The 25,448-nt window shown below is 45.0% G+C and overlaps 1 protein-coding gene across 2 annotated transcripts in view; it reads right to left on the reverse strand.

Annotated features, from left to right (window-relative positions):
* LOC137332159 (semaphorin-4C-like) overlaps positions 1-25,221 on the reverse strand; it is a 105,664-nt gene extending 80,443 nt beyond the window's left edge. For both annotated transcript variants that reach the window (XM_067995866.1, XM_067995865.1), the window contains exon 1: positions 24,641-25,221. In XM_067995866.1, coding sequence (XP_067851967.1) covers positions 24,641-24,761 — 121 coding nt within the window. In that variant the 5' untranslated portion in view covers positions 24,762-25,221. The remainder of the gene's footprint in view (positions 1-24,640) is intronic.
* Between the last annotated feature and the right edge of the window lie 227 nt (positions 25,222-25,448).

Raw genomic sequence — 25,448 nt, forward strand, 5'->3', positions numbered from 1 at the left:
GTTGTGAATCTTTGGAATTCTCTATCCCAGAGGGCTGTGGATGCTCAGTTGTTGAGTATATTCAAGACTGGGATCAATAGGTTTTTGGACATTAAGGAAATGAAGGGACATGGGGATAGGACGGGAAAGTGGAGTTGAGGTAGAAGATCAGCCATGATCATGTCAATGGAACCCATATTTATATACCTCCTATAACTGTAGACAAAGAGTGCCATTCACGTAATGGGTAGGTTTTTATTCCTCTAATAAAACAGCTGTCATTATATCCCACATCCATATTGTGCCTGTATGTAGTAGGTATAGGGACAGTGTTCAATGTGACTCCAGCATATATATCCATTGCATTATTATGGAAAGCACATTCTTAGCAAAATACTGAACTCTCACTGACACCAGACAAGCTTGGATTGAAGTTAAACTTCTGCCCACATCTTTTGTAGATCAAATGACATTGTAGTTTTTCACTGAAGCATTTTCAGAGACAATATGTAATGGAAAGTGTCAGATTTTTCTTTGGATGTCTGTCAAGTGTGCAGCAGCCCATCTGAAATACATTTGCAGCAGGAAGGATAACGGGACAGTTACTAGTGCAGTGTCTGGGAGGTGCAGCATGTTTGATATCCCGAGGGAACTGGATAGGAATCCAGGCCAGACAAGGAATACAGCTCTTGTCTCTAATGGGAGATTGGGAAAAGCAGTCTGTTTGAACTCCTGTTTAAACTTTGAATCCAATTCAGATGGAGAGCATGTGGGACTGGGTGGTGTAGTCAGTCAGTCGGAACACAGCCCCTCAAGAACCCAAGTTATAGTCTTTTCATAACAGCCTTTGGCTGCTCAATTGTTGAACATTTTCTCAGAAGTTGCTTTTTCCTGTCTCAGTGAAATGGTAAAACTCATGCCATTGCTCAGCCATGGTAGAGTTCTGGGTATGGTCACGATAAGCAAAGGATCCCTGAGACGGGGGCACTGAATTAGCCTGGATCCTGCTCCTGACTGCAACCTCTAATGGACTTGGATGTCAGATGGGGATAGGGTCAGGCCCAGGTGTGATGGCCCCCCCAGAGTTGAATAGCCCACCCATAGTTTGGATTCACACGAGGTCAACACGGCTATGTGACTATGCCCCAACCTGACTCACTGCCTTCAAGAAAGGAAGTGGACAGAAATCTAGAGAAGAACCATTCTGGGAAACCAGCTGTTTGCAGATTATCGGCTCTCGTGAGGGGGAAAAAAGTGTGATACCAATATTTGCAATTTTGTTCTATAATTATCAATTTTGCTGTTTGAAATATATTAATGATTTATTACTATCGTTTTAATGCGTGAGATTCATGGAGAGAAAATAAATTAGATATTAACACTAACGGATCTCCCATGGCAATGCTCATGGGTGGTCTGGAGTATGGTTGTCCAATAAATCCATTGCTCAAGTACTCCTGTGGAAACTCAGGTAATTGCAGCTCCTTTTAAACTCATGAGCTCAATTGGACACCGATAAATTACTTGTAAATCTCAGGATGAAATACTTGGCTATCTTTGTCTTTTTTGGAATTTTTTGCCCCTCTCTTGTTTCAAGGTTTTCCATCTGTAACGAAGTGTGACATCAGGGGGTCAAATTTAAAATTAAATTGCGGGTGCGTTGGGGGCTCCAAAAATTTTTTTTAAAAATCGGGGAAAACCCGAGCACGTTCGGAACCCAGCTCCAACCCGCAGACTTCCGGGTTCCCCATTGACGCATCTAGGTGCGCACGCCTCCCGAATACTGACGTCCCACCCGCAATTAAAGCCGGCGGGATGATAGTTAAGACACTCATTTAAAGTACTTAATTTTGTCCACATTAAGGCAGGGGTCCGATTTTGAAACATCCTCAGCGTGTTTCCCGTGCTGTGGGAAACACTCCATGTTCTGTCAGACGTGTTTCAGCCAGCAGCCAGTGGGACATTCAAATGCTTGTTTGACAGATGGGGAGAAAAGGTGAGTTCTTGCTCCAGGGCACTCAGTTCTTTCACACAAACTTCTGGCTGCAAGATCTTTGTGTTTTCACTGAAAATTCTTACTTTCCACTCACAATTCTCTGTTCAGACATATTCAACAACTTTTCAAACCTCCTCAAACTCACACCATCAATATGGGATGGTGTCATGGCTGCATTCACCATTACATCCAAGGACGAACACCACCACCACCACCACCACCCTCGGTAGGCACGGTGTGCACTTCCGCTACTTGCAGCTCCACAACACAGTGCCCCATTCACATCTGCCACCCACATGGAGGAGGAGGAGGAACCCATGGACAGAGCAGCGGCTCACCTGGCTGCTCATGAGGCCAGGGAGTCACTGATATGTGATCGGTTCTCCTAACATCAGAAAGTGTGAAGAGTCCAGTCCTCACACCACCTGGAAAGAGCAGCGCCCACACCAGGCTGCCCACCCCTCCCTGCAACTACACATACACCCAATGTCAAGTGACCCAAAGGGTGGCATCAAGTGTCGCCGTTCATGGTGAACCTCATAAAAGGGCCCTCTCACAAAAGCCAGTCAAGAATGGGCAAGACGTTTCAGCAGTGGTAACAATCATAAAATTTAATGTCACTTTAACAGAAACTAAATATAAATGAAAAACATGACAGTCCGTCAAACACCCTTGTGCATTCCCTTCGTGCTCACAAAACCTTTGCCTTACTCTTCCAACTTCTTCTATGTGGTTCTTCCTCTGCGGCTGTAGCAGAGGTAGTGGCAGGTTGCTCATGTTCATGCCCTGACTGCTTAGATACTTTGGGCCTGTGCCCTCTGGGTTTTGGAGCCCGTGAGGGCCCCGCCAAAGACTGCTCCACCTGCACCTGTGCAGGGGCAGACTCGGCCACCTGGAGAGGAGGCAGCATTGCAGGTATTGGTTGAGAGGAGGGCAACAGGGGAGGCATGGGAGCGCTTTGAGCGGCGACCCCACTTCCATGTCCCCTTTCGCCATCATCCCTCTCCTGGACCAGGCCCACATCACTCCTACCACCCTGCTGGAAAACAGTTTGGAGGACATGTACGATGCCTTGGAAGCCCAGTTATAAAGTTTCTGTCTGCCTGTTTAGGGGTGAGCAACATTCTGCTGCCTGAGTCCGAACGACCATTGTCAGGTCCTGAATGGACTCATTTGTGAGCCGTGCTTGAAGCTCAATGGAGGCTAGCCTTCTCTCCATTGCAGATATTCCCACACTTGAGCAACTCTCTGAGATAGTGTCACATGTCCCTGTGACAGTATCTCAGAGATTCCCTCCTGTGCCACCATTCCACTCATGCAGGAGTTGGACTCCTCCATCCTCTGCGTGATTGTGGAGTGCGCGCGTGGCACTTGTTCCAGCACCTCACAAATGTGCTGCCGCCCCTCAATCATTCTCCTTTTAAAGGATGGTCCCCGGGGTTCAGCATCTGCGTCCAGTTGAACAGAGCCTGGAGAGGAGTGCTCCCAACGACGCGAACTCTCCACAGCTGGCCCTGCCACTAGTATCTGTATCTGCTCGTGCTCACTTGTGTATGGTGACTCACCAGGTGCCAACCCAACTAACTGAGGACTAGGACCCACCAAGGTGTGAGTATCTGCGCTGGTGGATGGCTCACTAAAATGTGACTGTGCACCCTCAGAAGCCGACAGGTCCTCTGAGGAATTACCCTCTGCCTTCACTGCGGTCACTGAAGGCCCTGTAAGAGAACAGAAGGCAATATTCAGCATGTGTCATGTTGCGATGAGCATACTGAGCTGCTGAAGATGGCAATCATTGTTAACATCAATTCATATTGTGTGCGCTGAATGTTAAAGTTTTGTCACCAGACGTTTCTCGGATGCCAGGCTCGCCGTCCCCGACAGACAGGCACTCAAGGGTGCAGCTCAGCTCCAGCGCCTCCTGCTCTGCGTCTGTGAGGACCAGTGTTTGTTGCGGCCCCCCTCCAGTCCTCGACCTCTCCTGTGCATTTTGCACTCTCTTCTCCTATAAGGGGAGAAAGTACAGTCGTGTGAGTGAGTGATGGTGAAGTGGCCAACCAATTAATGCATTGCTTTGGGTGAGGCTGACCATGAAAAAGATGTGTCAGAGGATGAATATGAGACAGAACCATGACATTGTATGAGGATTGGGGTGAGTGGTAGTGGTGGGGTGACTAATGGGGAGATGAGGAAGTGCAGGTAAGTTGAGGATGAGTCTTAAGTGGGTGTGAGGAGTGATGTGATAGAGTAGTGTTGGCAGTGCAGAATGAGTTGGCGGGGGTGGGAGGGAGCGGTGATGTGGAAGACAGAATGTAGGAGAATGAGTAAGTGTACTCACTTTTACTGACCTAGTTAGGTCATTGAAGCACTTCCTGCACTGGATCCAGGTGCGGGAGATGTTGCTGCTGTTGGTGACCTCCTCTGCCACTCGAGCCAGGCCTTCTTGGTGGCAGAGGCAGGTCACTTCCTCCCGTCTGCCGGGTAGAAAACATCCCTCCTCCTCCTCACCCCATCCAGTAGCACCTAGAGTGAGGCATCGTTATACCTTGGAGCAGCCTCGCCCCTGTGCTGCTCCATTGTGCTGTGTGGGTGTTTGCTGCAGGAGCAGCCATTGGAGCAATGGCCCTTTAAATAGAGCTCCTCCAGCTGACAGCCTGTGATGCGGGTGCGCAGTCCACCCGCTGCGCAGCTTTCGGACGGCAAACTCGGAAGCCACGTTAAGTGGCACCAATTGAATCGCGATCGTGTGTGAAACGGACATTTTTTTATTGGGCGGTTTACCCTCCCCCCGCCATCACTCTAATATCAGGGCCCAGAAGTGTGATAGACACACACTATACAGGTGATATTTAAATAAATATCCTTGTGCACAGTAGGATATGCTGTTTTTAAGAACAGGAGGGCAGACCAGTCAGGAATGAGAGTGGAGTGCCTGTATATGTTAGGGACACCTGGGTTGAAAAGGAAGTAGACCCACTAGCGTATAAGATAAGCTTCCCAGTGTGAATTTATTATCCTGATGCTAAAATGTTAACGTGCAGCTCGCTGTGCCTCGCTAAGGCCACAAGTTCTAATTCATATCAATTAGAGACCGACTGGTGTTCGCAGATCTTCAGGTCAATTAGAAGTCACAATAAGTGTGACACAGAAATTTGCATGCGTGACAGAAATAGACAACACATTACATACAACAATTTTACACATGCACGCAGAGATGAATGCATTAAAACATTATGGTCACTGTCAGCTAGGGGTGCCACTACTGTTCCCAGTATGCTATCTGGGTAACTTGCCCTTACCATGTCGAGACACAAGTTACCTATCTTAGCATCACTAATGCACTGGGTCAAAAAGCAATCTTACATTACTCTCGCTCATTTGAGCATTCCCAGTTTATAACTGAGCTGGTTCAAGTCTCACGTAAGGATGCCCTCTGCTTGCACATACCTTTTTTTACCTCTTCATGGAGTAACATGTCCTCTTTCTTTTGAATTTAATGTTTTATTGCACACCACTCAAGTTATCTTTGCTTCCTTTGAAGTGCAGCCAAAATAACTCACTGGGAAGCTTATCTTATATGCCAGTGGGTCTACTTCCTTTTCAGGTGTCCCGAACATATACAGCCACTCCTCTCTCATTCCTGACTGGTCTGCCCTTCTTGAACACTCTAACCCTTGTACGCTAAATTCATCTAATTACTGGGGGTTAACCATGTTTGAGATTCCAATTACATCTCCATTTCCTATCAACAAAAAAGCCTCATGTTCAGTCATCTTATGAATGCTTCCAGTAGTTGCATACATGCACTTTCATATATACCCGTCTCGGCACATCTGCTGCTGAAACCCTCATCTATGCCTTTGTTACCTTTAGTCTTGACTATTCAAATGCTCTCCTGGCCAGCTTCCCATCTTCCACCCTCCATAAACTTGAGCTCATCCAAAACTCTGCTGCCCACACAAAGTCCCATTCACCCATCACCCCTGTGCTCACTGACCTACATTGGTTCCTGGTCCAGCAATACCTCCATTTTAAAATTCTCATCCTTGTTTCTAAAGTGCCTCCATGGCCTCGTCCCTCCCTATCTCTAACCTCCTCCAGCCCTACAACCCTCCGAGATCTCTGCACTCCTCCAATTCTAGGAACATAGGAACAGGAGTAGGCCATTTAGTCCCTCGAACCTGTACCACCATTCAATGACATCATGGCTGAACTGTGACCTAACTCCATAGACCCACCTTAACCCCATATCCCTTAATACCTTTGGTTAATAAAAATTTATCAATCTCAGATTTCAAATTAACAATTGAGCTAGCATCAACTGCCATTTGCAGAAGAGAATTCCAAACTTCAGTCACCCTTTGCGTGTAGAAGTGTTTCCTAACTTCACTCCTGAAATCCTGGCTCTAATTTTTAGGCCATGTCCCCTAGTCCTAGACTCCCCAACCAGTGGGAATAGTTTAGCTCTATCTACCCTATCAGTTCCCCTTGATATCTTGAAAACTTCAATCAAATCACCCCTTAATCTTTTAAATTCCAGGGACTACAACCCTAGTTTGTGTAAGATAGGGTACAGTAACATAGTGGTTATGTTACTGGACTAGTAATCCAGAGGCCTGGACTAATAATCTGGAGTCATGAGTTCAAATCCCACCACGGCAGCTGGGGAATTTAAATTCAATTAATTAAATAAAAAATCTGGAATTAAAATACTAGTATCAGTAACGGTGGCCATGAAACTACCGGATTGTCTTAAAAACCCTTCAGGGAAGGAAACCTGCTGTCCTTACCCGGTCTGGCCTATATGTGACTCCAGAACCACAGGAATGTGGTTGATTCTTAATTGCCCTCTGAAATGGCCTAGCAAGTCACTCAGTTGTAAAAAGTCGTAATAAAGAATAAAACCAGACGGACCACCTAGCACCAGACACGACAAAGGCAAACCCAGCCCAGTTGACCCTGCAAAGTCCTCCTCACTAACATCTGGGGACTTGTGCCAAAATTGGGAGAACTGTCCCACAGACTAGTCAAGCAACAGCCTGACATAGCCATACTCACAGAATCATACTTTTCAGCCAATGTCCCAGACTCTTCCATCACCATCCCTGGGTATGTCCTGTCCCACCGGCAGGACAGACCCACCAGAGGTGGCGGTACAGTGATATGCAGCCAGGAAGGAGTGGCCCTGGGAGTCCTCAACATTGACTCTGGACCCCATGAAATCTCATGGCATCAGGTCAAACATGGGCAAGGAAACCTCCTGCTGATTACCACCTACCGCACTCCCTCGGCTGATGAATCAGTCCTCCATGTTGAACACCACTTGGAGGAAGCACTGAGGGTAGCAAGGGCACAGAATGTACTCTGGGTGGGGGACTTCAATGTCAATCACCAAGAGTGGCTCGATAGCACCACTACTGACCGAGCTGGCTGAGTCCTGAAGAACATAGCTGCCAGACTGGGCCTGCGGCAGGTGGTGAGCGAACCAATACGAGGGGAAAAAAAAAACTTACTTGACCTCGTCCTCACCAATCTACTTGTCGCAAATGCATCTGTCCATGACAGTATTGGTAGGAGTGACCACCGCACAGTCCTCGTGGAGACGAAGTCCCGTCTTCGCTCTGAGGACACTATCCAATGTGTTGTGTGGCACTACCACCGTGCTAAATGGGATAGATTCAGAACAGATCTAGCAGCTCAAAACTGGGCATCCATGAGGCACTGTGGGCCATCAGCAGCAGGAGAATTGTATTCCAGCACAATCTGTAACCACATGGCCCGGCATATTCCTCACTCTAACATTACCAACAAGCCAGGGGATCAACCCTAGCTCAATGAGGAGTGTAGAAGAGCATGCCAGGATCAGCACCAGGCGGATAAAAATGAGGTGCCAACCTGGTGAAGCTACAACTCAGAACTACATGCATGCTAAACAGCAGAAGCAACATGCTGTAGACAGAGCTAAGCGATTCCACAACCAATGGATCAGATCAAAGCTCTGCAGTCCTGCCACATCCAGTCGTGAATGGTGATGGACAATTAAACAACTAATGGGAGGAGGAGGCTCTGCAAACATCCCCATTCACAATGATGGCGGAGTCCAGCACGTGAGTGCAAAAGACAAGGCTGAAGCGTTTGCAACCATCTTCAGCCAGAATTGTCGAGTGGACGATCCAACTCGGCCTCCTCCCGATATCCCCACCTTCACAGAAGCCAGTCTTCAGCCAATTCAATTCACTCCACGTGATATCAAGAAACAGCTGACTGCACTGGATACAGCAAAGGCTATGGACCCCGACAACATCCCAGCTGTAGTGCTGAAGACTTGTGCTCCAGAACTAGCTGCGCCTCTAGCCAAGCTGTTCCAGTACAGCTACAACACTGGCATCTACCAGACAATGTGGGAAATTGCCCAGATATGTCCTGTCCACAAAAAGCAGGACAAATCCAATCCGGCCAATTACCGCCCCATCAGTCTACTCTCAATCATCAGCAAAGTGATGGAAGGTGTCGTCGACAGTGCTATCAAGCAGCACTTACTCACCAATAAGCTGCTCACCTATGCTCAGTTTGGGTTCCGCCAGGACCACTTGGCTCCAGACCTCATTACAGCCTTGGTCCAAACGTGGACAAAAAAGAGCTGAATTCCAGAGGTGAGGTGAGAGTGACTGCCCTTGACATCAAGGCAGCATTTGACAGAGTGTGGTACCAAGGAGCCCTAGTAAAATTGAAGTCAATGGGAATCAAGGGGAAAACTCTCCAGTGGCTGGAGTCATACCTAGCACAAAGGAAGATGGTAGTAGTTGTTGGAGGCCAATCATCTCAGCCCCAGGGCATTGCTGCAGGAGTTCCTCAAGGCAGTGTCCTAGGCCCAACCATCTTCAGCTGCTTCATCAATGACCTTCCCTCCATCATAAGGTCAGAAATGGGGATGTTCGCTGATGATTGCACAGTGTTCAGTTCCATTCGCAACCCCTCAAATAATGAAACAGTCCGAGCCCGCATGCAGCAAGACCTGGACAACATCCAGGCTTGGGCTCATAAGTGGCAAGTAACATTCGCGCCAGACAAGTGCCAGGTAATAACCATCTCCAACAAGAGAGAGTCCAACCACCTCCCCTTGACATTCAACGGCATTACCATCACCGAATCCCCCACCATCAACATCCTGGGGGTCACCATTGACCAGAAACTTAACTGGACCAGCCATATAAATACTGTGGCTGCAAGAGCAGGTCAGAGGCTGTGTATTCTGTGGTGAGTGACTCACCTCCTGACTCCCCAAAGCCGCTCCACCATCTACAAGGCACAAGTCAGGAGTGTGATGGGATACTCTCCACTTGCCTGGATGAGTGCAGCTCCAACAACACTCAAGAAGCTCGACACCATCCAGGACAAAGCAGCCCACTTGATTGGCACCCCATCCACCACCCTGAACATTCACTCCCTTCACCACCGGTGCACTGTGGCTGCAGTGTGTACCATCCACAGGATGCACTGCAGCAACTCGCCAAGACTTCTTCGACAGCACCTCCCAAACCCGCGACCTCGACCACCGAGAAGGACAAGAGCAGCGGGAATATGGGAACAACACCACCTGCACGTTCCCCTCCAAGTCACACACCATCCTAACTTGGAAATATATCGCCGTTCCTTCATCGTTGAAATCCTGGAACTCCCTTCCTAACAGCACTGTGGGAGAACCTTCACCACACGGACTGCAGCGGTTCAAGGCGGCGGCTCACCACCACCTTCTCAAGGGCAATTAGGGATGGGCAATAAATGCCGGCCTCGCCAGCGACGCCCACATCCCATGAACGAATTTTTAAAAACTTGCCTCATAATTTAACCCTTGGAGTCCAGGGATCATTTTAGTAAATCTACGCTGTGTTCTCCCCAATGCTAATATATCCTTCCTAAGGTGCTGTGCCCAGAACTAAACACAGTATTTGGGTGTGGTCTAACCAGGGCTTTGTATAGCTGTAGCATAACTTCTACCCCCTTGTATTCTAGCCCTCTAGATATAAAGGCCAGCATTCCAATAGCCTTTTTGATTATTTTCTGTACTTGTCCATGACATTTTCATGATCTATATACATGGACCCCTCAGTCTCTTTGGACCTCCATTGTTTTGAGCTTTTCACCATTTAGAAAGTACTCTGATCTATCCCTTTTAGGTCCGAAATGGATGACCTCACACTTGCCTACGTTGAAATCCATTTGCCACAGTTTTGTCCATTCACTTAATCTATTAATATCTCTCTGTAATTTTATGCTTCCACCTACACTGCTTACAATGCTGCCTATCTTTGTGTCATTGGCAAATTTGGATGCCTGGCTCTCTATCAAGTCATCTAAGTTGTTAATAAATACCATAAATAGTTGAGGCCCCAACACAGATCCCTGCGGGACACCACTAGTCACATCCTGACAATTTGAGTACCTGCCCATTATCCCTACTCTTTGGCTGAGCAGCAGGAGACAATTTCCTAACCAGGTCAATAATTTGCCTTTAATTCCAAGAGTTTTAACTTTGGCGAACAGTCTCTTATGAGGGACTTTTTCGAATGCCTTCTCGAAACAACCATAGACAGTCACCTGTCCACTACTTCAGTCACCTCTTGCTCATCCCCAATTTTAATCGCTCTGAAATTCCCTCCCTAAACCTTTCCGCCTCTCTACCTCTCCTCCTTTAAGATGCTCCTGAAAACCTACCTCTTTGACCAAGCTTTTGGTCACCTGTTCTAATATCTCCTTATGTGGCTCAGTGTCAAATCTTGTCTGATAATGATTCTGTGAAGCGCCTTGGGACTTTGTACTACGTTAAAGGCGCTACATAAATGCAAGTTGTTGTTGCAGAAACATGTAGGTGCCTGTCCCTTTAAGAATACAAGGTGTAATTGTTCTGCATTCTTGAAACAACTGCTCAGCTCAATTACCAGTGAGGCTACAGATCAGAATATTGGCTTTATTTGTGCGACCGTCAGTTAAAAAGCTGCAGAAATTCTGGTTCTGATATTAAGCGTAGTACAGAAATTTGCATTGCACCGTGTATGACCGATGGAGTGTTCATGTACTGTTTCTAATACATTGCTTGTGGATCCCTCATGGCATTGCTTAGGGGAAGTTAGAGGAGTATTATTATAATGGTATATTTTATGTGTTGTTGGGAATAACAAGAATGTTGGTTAAAAATAAAGAAATAAATGTGAAGTATAAAATGAAAATGGGAGAGAAATTATATAGAAATAAAATTAATTTGTAATTGAAAATGAGATGAAGTCGTGTGTTAGAAGATTTTTATATAATTGTAGCTGTTTAGGAATAAAGGGAATTGGGAATTGGCTCCAGGCAGTCTGAAACAAAAAGGACGATTAAGTTACACCTTGTTAAAGATTGTAAACAATTTTACAACACCAAGTTATAGTCCAACGATTTTATTTTTAATCCCACAAGCTTTCGGGGGCTTTCCCCTTCCTCAGGCGGTGTGGAGGGAGGGGAAAGCCCCCGAAAGCTTGTGGGATTAAAAATAAAATCGTTGGACTATAACTTGGTGTTGTAAAATTGTTTACAATTGTTAACCCCAGTCCATCACCGGCATCTCCACATCATGCCTTGTTAAAGATCACAGAGAAAAAAAACAGATCACCATAGCAACTTGCAGAACCTGGGAGATCTATTAAACTTAACTACATCAAAGATACTAAAGAAAACAAATGGAGTGTCAATCAATCCTGGGGTTGTACTTGAAAAAGCCTATTGTTGGCCAGCAACCACTCCAGAGGTGTGGTTCGAAATTAAAAGGACTAAAAACCCAACTATGTAAAAGGAAGGGTTTTCTGCTCTGCTCTGCTCTACCTCGTCGCTTTCTACCTGGTTGCAGGCTTACAAATTTCCTCTGAAATGGCTGACCTGACTACAAGAGAAAACCAGGTGCTACACTGCAAACCACGTCCATCAAGATATTTAGAGGGCCTCGGCAAGCCTGAGCAAAACCATTGATATATAAACTTCCGTTAAGGGGTTAGTCTAAGATGGACTTTTGCTTTCCAAAAGGGTATGCATTTTGGGAAGTCAGAAGGTTTTTTTTTATTGTTGTTAAAGTAATTCTAAATCGTGCATGAACCAAAGATGTGGTTTAATTCTAATGCTGATTTTCTGGCATATAATAAATTAATGTTTTTTTTAAACAAAGACATGGTTTATGCCTGAACTTTCTTTAGGAAAAAGAGCCTATTAAGTTGTTGTTGTTTCATAGGTTAAACCTAAGATTCAAAATGATACATTCGATGACCATATAAATGGTCTGCGATCACCACCACATCACTATACACGTGAATGCAATTTCCACATCTTAAGGGAGTTATAGGTTTCCAACTTATTCTAGGTTGAGACAAGTTGGATGGTTGGTCATCGCACTCTGATTACCCACTTGAAATGTGGTTCATGGCATTGCCACATAACCCCTGTGTGTCCCAGCAAAGAGTATACGACACACATTCGAGGCAGGAATATCTGATCAGAAACTTGGGTGTGCTCAGAGAATGGTTCCTGACTGTGTGGCAGGAACAGCCTGACCTGTTTGAATCGCAGGTGCTTACTTGGTTTTAGGGGCTTCTCCCATCACTGTGTCCAGAGACAGCTGCAGGCAAAGAAACGACTTAAGAGCCACTCATCGACTCCTGTGCTTGTAACCACATATCCTTGCTGGCAACCTAGCCCTAACATCAGCCATTGCTCTGTTTGAGCACAGAGCATTGAACTGCCATGAGGTCTCAGTCTCTCACTCATGGTTCTCTGGAATCTGTCTCTAAGCATGCTGAAGTCAAACATTACCACCTCTTCGATTTTGGACCTCAATAACTCAACAGCAGCAGGATAAGAATTTGTTTGGAATGCTGAAACTATATTCACTGCATGCAGACCCACAGGTTTACCTACAGACGCCAATGAAGGTCCAAATTATTCAGCGATAACCTACACCAGAGAATCCTTGCTGTACAACACTCCCAACCACGCACAAACCGTTTATTTTGTGCTCTGAAGGAAGCAAGCAGCTGATGCACCTATTCATGGTCATGAAGTATCCTGCGTTTAATAGGGACTGTACCAATGCTGGCACTCTACTCAAGCAACAACCAAGCCCTTTTTCAACCACCACCTTTGCCACTTCTGCACCTATGTGAAGTGGCTCACCGTATGTTTTCTATTCTAAATCTTTAAAGCTCTCTGGTGTGATCGGGACTGGTGAGTGTTTAAAATGCTAATAATGCCTTGTGCTGTGGTGAGGCTTGATGTTGTGAGGCCCAATTTCATGGTCCTGGGGTTGCAGCATATCCATAACAATAACACATGATAATCCAACTTGCATGGTTAGCCACGTTTTTGTTGCAATGTGGACAGTACATGGCACATTTTACTGTGATATACAGTCACTGCTTTACAGCAGCTGAAACACATTTGCACAGAGAAGGTATGAGATCATAATTATGCAAACCAGGAGACTTTTCCTCTCCAGCTAGCACAACACCAACACTGTGTACAATCACCCAGCTGATAACCTCCATCATAGCATTGTTGAAGGGGGAAGAGAGTTTCTGCTGAGTCCCTCCACCCATCTATACCCTGTGCCTTCTGTTGAAGGCAGCCTTTTACTGCTAGAAGAGAACAATGCATTGAATGAGCAATGATTGTGTGCTGCCTAATTTAGGCAGCAGCAATTTTATGGTCTTATTCATAGCGGTAAAGTATTTTATCTGTGGACAGTTTGTGAGAGCTGACTGAGTGCACTGTAATTGACAACCGCAATATTCTAACATATTTTTGGATTCTGCTCGTCATTACTTCTCTGTGTTACATTTGCAGCCGTTACTGGATCAATTTAGGTTAAGTATACTAGGATACTCCAGCAAACCATTTCACACCTAAACTTACTGCGTCCTCAGTGACTACCTCCATGGCAGGTTACGTCCATCAACACTCATAGAACCATAGAAAAGATGCAGCACAGAAGGGGGCCATTCAGCCCAACGTGTCCATGACAGCTCGAAGAACAACCAGGTGCCCATTCTATTCCCACCTTCCAGCACCCAGTCCGTAGCCCTGCAGCTTACAGCACTTTAGGTGCAGGTCCAGGTACTTTTTAAAAGAGTTGAGGGTCCCTGCCTCCACCACCAATTCAGGCAGCGAATTCCATATACCCACCACCCTCTGGGTAAAATGCTGTCATTCTCATTTCTCACCTTGGAACTTTTTTTTCCCAAGCCGAACACTTTCTTCCAGACTCCCTTTTGGGCTCTTTCGGTACACAATCCCACATTGAGCAACTGATTGCCTGTATGATGGCCTCAGATGCCCGCTTCACCCTTGGGGTGCCTTACCCCTCTGCTCTGCCAGTCTTGATCCATAAATTTTGCCTTACTCCTTTTCATTGCTCCTTCTCTCAGAAATAAACACCCTCTATAACTGACGGGACCCACATTGTTATTTATATTGATCAATAGGTGTTCGTCTAGTTGAGCAGCATTCTTGCAGGCGGCTTCTGATTGGTCACTCGTTTGTGCATTTTTTAAGCAGATCCCAATGCACCCGATTTTCCAGAAAGTTCAGAGTAAAATTGGTTGTTCTTTTAAGAGTGTTAAAAAGAGTTGGGCAAAACTGTCAACTCCCACTTGATGCACTATTCTTGCACTAAAATGAATTTCATCCCCATGATGTATCTCACCATCTATAGATAATGATCTAAATCACCAAAGTTAGTTACATACGGGAGAACTATTATCCAGGATGAGCCTATCTGTAATCGCAGCCATCGGCAAATTGTTTCTGGCTCAATCTGGAGGTGTCTGAGGTTTTGGAGCGTCGCAATACAGTCAAACCAAATAAACAGACAGGCTTGGGGTTGCTCCTGTACTGAAGGCCTGGACTCCTGCCAGCAGACAACACCTGCAGCCCACTCCAAACTAACATTTTAAAACAGGAACCGAGTCACAAATAAAGACACACAAATCAGTTACCCTACTGTGGGTGGTGATTTCTGATTGAAGAGTCGCTGATACCTGTTTGTTTAGGGAAGGGAAAGAAGTTAAATGGATTCAGAGACTGAATTTTTATCTCAACATTCATGAGGTTAAAATGAATCAGATTTGGATTTGATTTTTTTTAAAAATAGGTTAGCAACATGGGTTTATCCTTTGTGCAGGGTCTGGGATTTTATATATTTCATCACTAACACAGGGACCAGCTACAGCGTGGAAGTGAGTGCACTGCTGACAGGACCTACCGGCCTGGGTTCAAAACGCCAGCCCCGTGATAGTAACAACAGCATCATAGCAGTGACTATTTTATTTTTGCTAGAAACATGTAACTTAAAACCTGCCTCTTCCTATTGGGTTTATCTGATACCGTGGCGTGGAAGATTCATGACAACAACATTATTTATATAGCGCCTTTAACGTAGTAAAACGTCCCGAGATGCTTCACAGTAGCATTCTCAAAACAAAATTTGACATTGAGCCACGTAAGAAGATAATAAGGCAGGTGACCAAAAACTTAGTCAAACAGGTAGGTTTTAAGGAGCGTCTTAAAAGACAGATGTGGAGATGCCGGTGATGGACTGGGGTTGACAATTCACAAGCTTTCGGAGACTTCCTCCTTCCATTTACCTGAGGAAGGAGGAAGTCTCCGAAAGCTTGTGAATTTAAAATAAAATTGCTGGACTATAACTTGGTGTTGTAAAATTGTTTACAATTAAAAGACAGAGGTAGAGAGGCGGAGAGGTTTAGGGAGGGAATCCCTGAGCTTAGGGCCTAGGCAGCTGAAGCCACGGCCGCCAATGGTGGAGCGATTAAAATCTGAGATGTGCAAGAGGCCAGAACTGAAGGAGCGCGGACATCTTGGAGGGTTGTAGGAGGTTACAGAGATAGTGAGAGGCAGAGGTAATGGAGGAATTTGATAACTAGGATGAGAATTTTAAAATCGAGGCATTGCCGGACCGGGAGCCAATGTAGGTCAGCGAGCACAGGAGTGATGAGTTAGGATAAAGGCAGCAGAGTCTTGGATGAACTCAAGTTTATGAGGGTGGAAGATGGGAGGCCAGCCAGGACAGCATTGGAATAGTCAAGTCTAGAGGTACTAACAATCCATAACACTGTAGGAATAGGCTGCTCTGGGATTGGCTGTCAAACAGAATGATAAGTACTGCTTTAAAAAGGGTGGACGATAGGAGGCCAGCCAGGAGACCATTGGAATCATTAAGTCTAGAGGTAACAAAGGCATGGACGAGGGCTTCAGCAGCAGATGAACTGAGGCAGGGGCAGAGAGAGGCGATATTACAGAGGTGGAAGTAGGCAGTCTTGGTGATGGAGTGGATATGGAGTCGGAAGCTTATCTCAGGGTCAAATAGGACGCCACGGTTGCAAACGGTCCGGTTCAGTCGCAAAACAGTGGCCAGGGAGAGGGATGGAGTCAGTGGCTAGGGAAGAGTTCGTGGCGGGGACTAAAGACAATGACTTTGGTCTTCCCAATATTTAGTTGGAGGAAATTTCTGCTCATCCAGTACTGGATTTCAAACAAGCAGCGTGACAAATCAGAGGCAGTAGAGGGGTTGAGAGAGGCGGTGGTGAGTAGAGCTGGGTGTCGCCAGTGTACATGTGGAACCTGACGTGTTTTCGGATGATGTCACCGAGATGCAGCATGTAGATGAGAAATAGGAGGGGCCAAGGATCAATCACAGGGGGACTCCAGAGGTAACGGTGCGGGTGCGGGAAAAGAAGCCATTGCAGGTGACTCTCTGGCTATGAATGGTTAGATAAGAATGGAACCAGGCGAGCGCAGTCCCACGCAGCTGGACGATGGAGGAGAGGCGTTGGAAGAGGATGGTGTGGTCAACCGTGTCAAAGGCTGCAGACAGGTCGAGAAGGACGAGAAGGGATAATTTACCACAGTTAGTCACATAGGATGTCATTTGTGACTTTGATAAGGGCTGTTTCAGTGCTGTGGCAGGGGCGGAAACTTGATTGGAGGGGTTCAAACATGGAGTTGCTGGAAAGATGGGCACGGATTTGAGGGGCGCCAACACGTTCAAGGACGTGAGAGGAAATGGAGGTTGGAGATGGGGCGGTGGTTTGCAAGGACAGAGGAGTCAAGGGTTTCGTCAGAACTGGAAGATGTTAAAGAATTAAAGTTTTTAAGCAAGTACAGTGCCAGGGAAAGGGGGAGGGAAGGTCTGTAATAGGGGAGACAGAGGACACTACTGTGTCAGTCAATAAGTTGCACTGTGTCAGCCAATGAGTTGGAGACGGGACATGACTTATGGCAGGACTCAAGCAAACAGAACTCATGACTGAAACTGCAGCAACGTCTCCCGATAAAAGCAGGGTGATTTCTCCAGCAAAATGCAGTGAGTGGAGAATAGTTACATACATAGTTTACATGTGCGTAAAATCACTCCCAGTTAACTACAACAGTGATTGGGTAATTCCCTCCATCAATCATCTCCATTCTGGACAGGAATAGTGATGTCACCACATTCAGCCATTCTCCACTCACTGCATTTTGCTGGAGAAATCACCCTGCTTTTATCAGGAGACGTTGCTGCAGTTTCGGTCATGAGTTCTGTTTGCTGTAATGTGCTGTTTAAACAGACTCGTGTTTGCTGAGTAAATAGACTTTGCTGTAAAATACACTGTTTGCTGTGAGTCCTGCCATAATTCACATCCCGCCTCCAACTTATTGGCTGACACAGTGGTGTCAATAGACACTTTGCATTTTCTTCAAAGCTGACTTCACCTTACTGCAAGGTTTAGATGGTGTGTAGAACGCTCTACATTTACATTCTCTGTTGACAGTTTGACTTGGAGAAACCAGTCACAAACCTGCCCATGCCAAGCAGGTGGTAGAGGACAGCTCTAGTCACGTTCCAAAGCAGGATCTTTGGGAGCAAGAGACCCGCCAATAATATATTGGCAGCAGCAGAATTTCTGAAGTAAGGTAATGGCAAGTTGCCAACCCTAATCTAGTGTGAAGAACTTTCATATTGTACGAGTGGTCCTTTTCATTCTGCTTTGCAAACAGCCTCTACCTTCATTTTCTTACATACACAATACCCAGCATGTCTGATAAGAGGACATTCCTTCATATAATTTATTTTTGCTTAAACTCAATAACAGGAACTAAGGACAGACACAGAGAAGAGCTCTACATTGAAACTCTCGACACAGTGTGGGACAAGATGGACTTGCACCAGCAATCTATCACACCATAGGTTTTCAGCAGTGATTAGTGTGTGCAGTGAGCCCCCATTAAATTTTGACATGATCCTGGTGACCCCAGTCTTAACTTCAGAAAGACAGTGCCTGCTACCCAAAGGAAAACAGTGCTGTGATTGTAGAATTCAGAAATAACGGCCCTGAATTCGCTGGAGCGGAGCATCTCGTAGCGTGCCCCCTTTGTTAAGATTTTTTCCCCTCACCCTTCAGCTTGAAATTTTTATGCGCTGCAAATTGCTGGAAGTGCGAGCTGATAACGGGGCATCTGGGAGCAATAGTCTATCTCCTTAACCAATGAAATTTAAGGATAGAGAAAGAAACAGAGGGACAACTGAGGAGAAGGAAACACGGTGAATCAGGAGTCAAATTAGATACAGAAAGAGAAAGAGAGAGAGAGGGAAAGAAGGATTGGATAGAAAGAGAGAGAGAGGACTGAAAGGAAAAGTAAGAAAAAAATTTTAAAATTTAAAGTTTTTGGGCCTCCAATGAACATAAATCTAGTCATTAAAAGAGTCCTTACACTGTTAAACACCAGCTCTAACTTTCTGCAGCGAGTTTAATTTGTTTTAACAGAGCAAATGCAGCAATTGCTGGACACTCATGGGAAGGTTGACGGTGAGCTCCCGTTTTTGCGACGCTAACAGCGGAGCGGTGCAAATCATCCAGAAATTTACGGTGAACTGCAACTCACAGCGTATCTCTTCATCGCCACAAATTGCTGGTTTTTTTAAAAAAACCTGTAATAACGCCTGTGCATTCACTCGCTGTTATTGTCCCAGCAAATTCTGGGCCAATATGCTATTAAGTCCACATTATACACTAATTTTTAGAATGCAGCAGTCTCAGGACACTGTGCTTAGAGGCCAGACTGAGACAGGCAAAAATTTAACGATGTTTCATACCCAGTGGGGTCCTTCACATAACCCGTAGAATCTGTGGATCATATTTTTGAAAACCTGAGTTAGAATGACACGACCGTAACTGTGCGGGGCTGTGCGACCAATGGTGGGTGCACCAGGAATGACACGACTGTAACTGTGCGGGGCTGTGCGACCAATGGTGGGTGCACCAGGAATCCAGTGTCGGTCTCAAAGGGGTGGGTGGGGACGAAAAGATGAAGGGTAGATGTGCAATTCTGTAATGGTCAGATCTACGAAGATGATTCAGTGCAGTGACGGATCTGGAAAGTACAATGAAATGTAATAATCTCTATTAATGCCGGGGGAACCTATTAGCACAAGTCAGCTACTCGGCAGAAGGATTCCAGTGTTAATAATGCACCACTGTACGAGCACCTGCTGCTTTTTGATTGGTTATTTTCTGTTTAACGGGAGAGTGAAACGAGACTTAGTGTTGCCAGATCATGATCAGATTTTCCATGTACACTCATGTGAGACAGTGTTGCCACCATAATGCATCGGTGCCAATCCACTAGGAGAAAAATCACACCCGAGCCAAAGAGTTTAGGTTGTGTGATGCTCTAACATCATCTCATTAAATGGTCCTCATTACAACCACCAGTGACAGACCTATAACCAGTCGCATGTAACCCCACTGTTTTATTGGCCGCTCCAGACACAAGTTTAGACAGAATCGGTAATTGTATTATTGGTGTCTCATTATTTCCACAATTCAGATGGATATGGTACAAAAATGCTGCACACCCACCATGATGCCTTACTGAAAGCCTACTGAGGGATGTACTGATCTGAGGTTATCACATAACATACACTGGCCACAGGATTCTCTGGTAAGTAGGTGCAAATTCTAAGAAACTCCCAGTAGTTACTTGTCTTACCCACGCTCTCAAACATCTCTCTTGAGGAAGGATACAGTCAACCAAGGAGTGACATTTGTACCATCCCTAAAAATGTCAACGCTCTTGACTGAGGAGGATAGAGTGCAACGGAGGGAGGTGAATAAAGACAACACCATCAGCTAGGAGTTGATGATATATTGTAGACAGCATGGACCAGCATTAGTTTACCCTTTTGAGAGACACCTCCCGATTAATACAACCTCTGGAATCCAGTGACACGAAGGAGTCCATTTGAAGACAGGCTTGTCATCATTGTAAGAATCTTTAGGTTTACTCGACAGGCCTATCTTCAAATGAATACCTCACCACCAAGTAAACATCCTTCAGATACCAACGACGGGTCTCTCTACGTCTTGGTTCCCTTCTGTGCAGATTTCATGTCCGAGTTTGGGGTTTTGTTTTTAATACTACCATGGCAACGGTGATATTAAAGAATCTGGAGATAAATTTCAAGTCTGGTGTTTGTTAAGGCTTCTCACAGATCAAGCTGTGGAGTTACTATTACAATAATAAAATACTGAGATAGTCTCAGCCAGACAGCCCAGATTGAGATAAAGTCTACTTGCTGTCAGCTGATCACACAATCAATAATGCTGCGGTGGAGTCTGTCAGGCAGACTAGCCAGTCTACGAGCTGAAAGAGGAGCCAAGCTGATAGGAAGCAGCTCTGGGGACGCTAGCAGGAAAGGAAAAGGGAGTTAGACATTAACAAAAACATGGATTTAATTCAAGCCTTGCGTCTACTCACCACACACTGAATTTCTGATTGAGTTGTCTGAACTGGGATCACAGAACCAGTAAAGACCATAACTTTCATTTCAGCATAGAGTGCAGTAAAATAGCAATGCACTCAAAACTCTTGTCCCCATAAAAAGTTAGTGTGTCATTGCCATGGGCGCAAGAGCCTATCACACAATCCTTAAATAAAATGCAATCATGATTTATTATTTTTATTAAAAGTTTATGCCATCGAAGAGATAGGTGGTGGGGCAGCACAATGGAGCTCCAATGAGCTGAACCATGAAGTGATAAGATGCAGGTTGGATTCTCCATTCTCGAGTTCTCAATCTGTCATGTCTGTATTCAGTTATCAGGTTGGCAGGGGAATTCAGGGAGAAGACCATCATCTACCCCCGCTCCTTTGCACAGAAGGTGTGGAGAGTATCTGTCCTGGTTCATCCCCAACAGCTCGGTAACACGCGACGCTGTGCTCTACATGTTGTTCCCCGGGAAGCACACCGATTCAGAGATCAACTACTGCTGGAAGACCATCAACTCGGTGAAGGAGGCCCTTTGGTCCGCCCGAAACATGCTGGTCTTCCAGCTGAAGGAGCTGCCCACGACCCAGTGTGGCCGACTGGCACACTCCAAGGTCCAGGAGCACGTGCTGCAGCCTACACAAAGGCTCTATAGGGAAAGGCCACCCCACTTTGTATGGTACAGAATGTATTAGAAGATATGTAGTGTTTTGAATGGTAAAAACGAGATCATAATGTGTACGATCTGCATTATACTGATTCGAACTGCATTGCTTGAAATTATGTCGTCTTACATTGAACTGTATCAACATTTTATGAAATAAAGTATATTTTGAAATATAAAAAAAAGAGGGAATGCATGAGACGCTTCCCTATTGGATGGGGCTGAAAGGGTAAATTGTTGGGCTACCCCTCTGCATATCTGAGCAGCCATTTCAGACAATTATAATGAAAACCTGAGAGCAGGTCAACTGGCCACTTTTTCAGTTTGTACTTCGGAGGCTAGAACAGAAAAAGCACAAGGAAAAAAAAATGGGTGGGAGTTAAGCTTTAAACAAAAACCCTCATACTTTCCAGAGAACACAAGCTCTTTAAACAAATATAATTCTTTTGAGGATAGCAGGAAAATACATTGCCAAACGCAGATTCAAAACAAAACTTCCAGAGTTCCAAATCTGTCTGCTCCTACTGCAAGACACAATCACTCACTGTATCAGATTTTCTCCATACGTAAAGAGCTGCTGACTGAATCCATTCTCAAAGCAGCATTTCCTAGGGGATTTCTATGACATTTCTCCTACAGACAGATAGTGAGAGCTAGAGGGCTCAGTCCAAGTGTGGATATTGTGGGCCAAGGATGAAGTTTTGATGCAAAATATTGGAAAATATAATTTAATTGGGTCGGAGTTACAAGGCTTGAGCTGAGATCTTCAGAAAGTCTGTTAATGCCCATCTTTAAGGCTATACTGATGTATGGTTATTAAGAGCAGTTGGGAATACAACAAGTTGAACGTGTTAATTCCAAGTTCAATTATGTAGAACAGGTTGTTTGTTCATGACTATGTATTGTGAAAACCTCCATAAATATATTCAACTTGGTTTTACCCTTTTAAAAAATCCATTATGCTTTCAAAATTAAACTACACATTTTACTGACACATGTGTGTATTAAATGAAGATCGTTATTTCAGGGGCCTCATCATCATATTACTGATTTTTTTTTAAAAATAGGCTAAATTTTTGCAATCCAATTTAAAAACACTATTCAAAGTCCAGCATATTGGCATCACGGTAAATCTGTGTTTTACCAGGTGATATAGATCTATAACACCTTCAAAGTCTCGCATACTTCTACCTCAGCAGACTCAGCATGGACATTCAGCCACCGACCTTCGGGTAAGCGTACTCCAAGGCGGCCTTCGAGACACACGACAACGCAAAATCGTCGAGCAGAAATTGATAGCCAAGTTCCGCACCCATGAGGACGGCCTCAACCGGGATCTTGGGTTCATGTCACACTACACGTAACCCCACCAGCGAACAAATGTTATCTGTTTTTAATATAACGGGTCATTGACTGTCTTCCTTATCTCTCTCTCTCTCTCTCTCTTTTTTTTGGGGGTTTGTATATTCGGTGGCCTTTTTAGGTGACACCTTTCTGTCTGCTCACTGTGATTGCCTTGGCAACGGGCAGTAATCACCAGGCTTTGTTCTGTGATCTTAAAATGCGAAAATTTCATTTCCACACCGCCTGAGGAAGGGGGAAGCCCCCGAAAGCTTGTGGAATTAAAAATAAAATTGTTGGACTATAACTTGGTGTTGTAAAATTGTTTACAATCAGCAGACTAACACATCGTCACCACATCCTATAATACTCCTGGCACGTCAGCAAACAGCTACCAATTACAAACAGAAGGGGAACCAATGAAGTTGTCCCCAATACTTCTTGAAAAATCACTTCAGCCTACATCTGGAATTCTCACCAGCTCAGACGTTTAGCACTGAAATTAAGGCTTGTAACATAATAAAGTTATAACATTACAAAGTTTACAAGAAAGTGATTAAACTGACCTATACAATAGCTTTCTGTATGTTTGAAATGTCTGAATGACACCTTTTATCAGCAGCCTCTGTCTCTGAGAAGTCTAGAGCTTGAGTTTTCATGGGGTTTCCTAGAACTATCACTTGTAGCCGAAAAGACTTAGTGGGTAATTTTAACCTAACCCACTCGCCGGACTAACAAGACCAGATCGGCCATCCCCATTTTACACCCTGCTCGATTTTACTTTCTACTGAAGTCAATGGAAAGTTGGGGCGGCCGATCTAGTCAGTCTCCTGCTGGGCAGGTTAGGTTAAAATGACCCCCTTAATACGCCACAACACTACATCTCCAACAATGCCTGAATCACCCAACATTTTTAATAACTGACAACAAAACTGGCCATTTATAGAGCATGCCAGGATTTGCTGTTTGTAAGTGTTGCCTCTCTTCCCAGGCTGTTCCTATTTGGAAAAGTATTGAGGACTAAATCCCAAAAAGAAGCTATTATTAGAAGCAGTGATGGTAATTGGAATTTTTTTGTGTAAAATCAAAACGAGGTAAAGCATGATGTTTGGAATTTTATCTGAGGTAGCATGTCACACATATGACAAGTGAAACATCGCTCATTAAATGTTGACATATATAATTCTAAATACTTAGGATGGTCATATTTCTTTTATTTATGTGCATCAGAGACAGAATTCAAAAACAACCAGCACAGAAATTCTGGAAAGACTGTTGCATTTTTCAAAATCAAAGGGAGATTCTGAAAAAAAAAGGTCCTGAACTTAACAATGTTTCTTTATCTTTTAATTAAGAACATACTTCTGCAGTGATGTTTGGTAAAGAAGAAAAAAATGCAGATTAATTTAATCTTTTCTTCAGTTTCCATATTTTTTGGCCTACCTCTAGAGGTGGAGGCCATTCGGCCCATCGGTGCCTGTGCTGGCTCTTTGAAAGACCTATCCGATTAGTCCCACTCCCCCTGCTCTTTCCCCGTAGCCCTGCAGATGCAGCACAATGTGACGTTTGATCATTTCTGCCTTTAACAGCTTGAAACTGTGGGTCAGCCAGCAAATTATTGCAGTCTGTGTATGGGCGGGATAAAATATATTTATGTATAAAATCTGGGAATATTAGGGTCGTTGCTGTCGCGCCATGGTTAACCGGCCAAATAGCAACCATTTCATCAGAATTAAGTTAAATAGAAAAGTTTTTTTTAAACAAAAAAAAGGTAGCCTTGGTAGAGGTTTTGATCCAGACACATTAAAACACTCACCAGCGAATTCGCTTATTGTCCTGGGCATCGAGCCAACGTACAAGGCAAAGCTTTTAGTTTGAAATAAAGCTGCAGGAACCAGCAATAGTAACACTACCCGGCGGATTTCCTCAGCCGTCATGTTTGCAGGTTTTTTTTTTACAAACGTTAAAGAAACAAAAAAATACTCCCAGCGACTATAAACTTCTGCAGTTGTCCAGGAGCAGCGCCCGCCGCCTCCACCCCTACTTTCTGTTGTAATGGCAGAGTTTGTGTTTTGTTTGTTGTCTTACATAAAATCCACCCACAAGAAGTCAGTATTTTTTCTTAAACTGTCACTGCAGTTTACCAATGGTTGGCCGATACTTCCCCCATTACTGCAGCGGTTCAGTCGACACCCCTGTTGCTCACTGACCGGGATCCTGCGCCTTGTCTCCCGTCTTTGGGCTGGGTTCTTGCTGCCAGCCGGTGTGATCGCCCTAAATTCACTCCGTGCCTGCGACGCTCCCTCGTCTGGTGATAGTTTCAGATCGCCCACCCACCAATACACAGTACAAATTAAACACGCCTCTCCTGGCGCCCACCCCACAACCAGGTGCATCTCCCTCAGGCGAGCCCGCATAAATAGTGAAACCTGATCCTGGTGTATCACATTTAAAGGAGCAGGGTTGTTGCCATAATAGGCGATGAAGGCTGGAGAATCGCCAATATTGTGATTCTACCGCCAACAACTTGCCCTTTTACTATCTGTAATTACATTTTTGGGGGATAGTATATTATTGTTGTCCATTTTATGTCAGCTTGGGTCAGTGGTAGCTCTCTGGCCTCC

The sequence above is a fragment of the Heptranchias perlo genome, chromosome 14 (genome assembly GCF_035084215.1).
Source record: "Heptranchias perlo isolate sHepPer1 chromosome 14, sHepPer1.hap1, whole genome shotgun sequence".
In the NCBI taxonomy this organism is placed as follows: Eukaryota; Metazoa; Chordata; class Chondrichthyes; order Hexanchiformes; family Hexanchidae; genus Heptranchias; species Heptranchias perlo.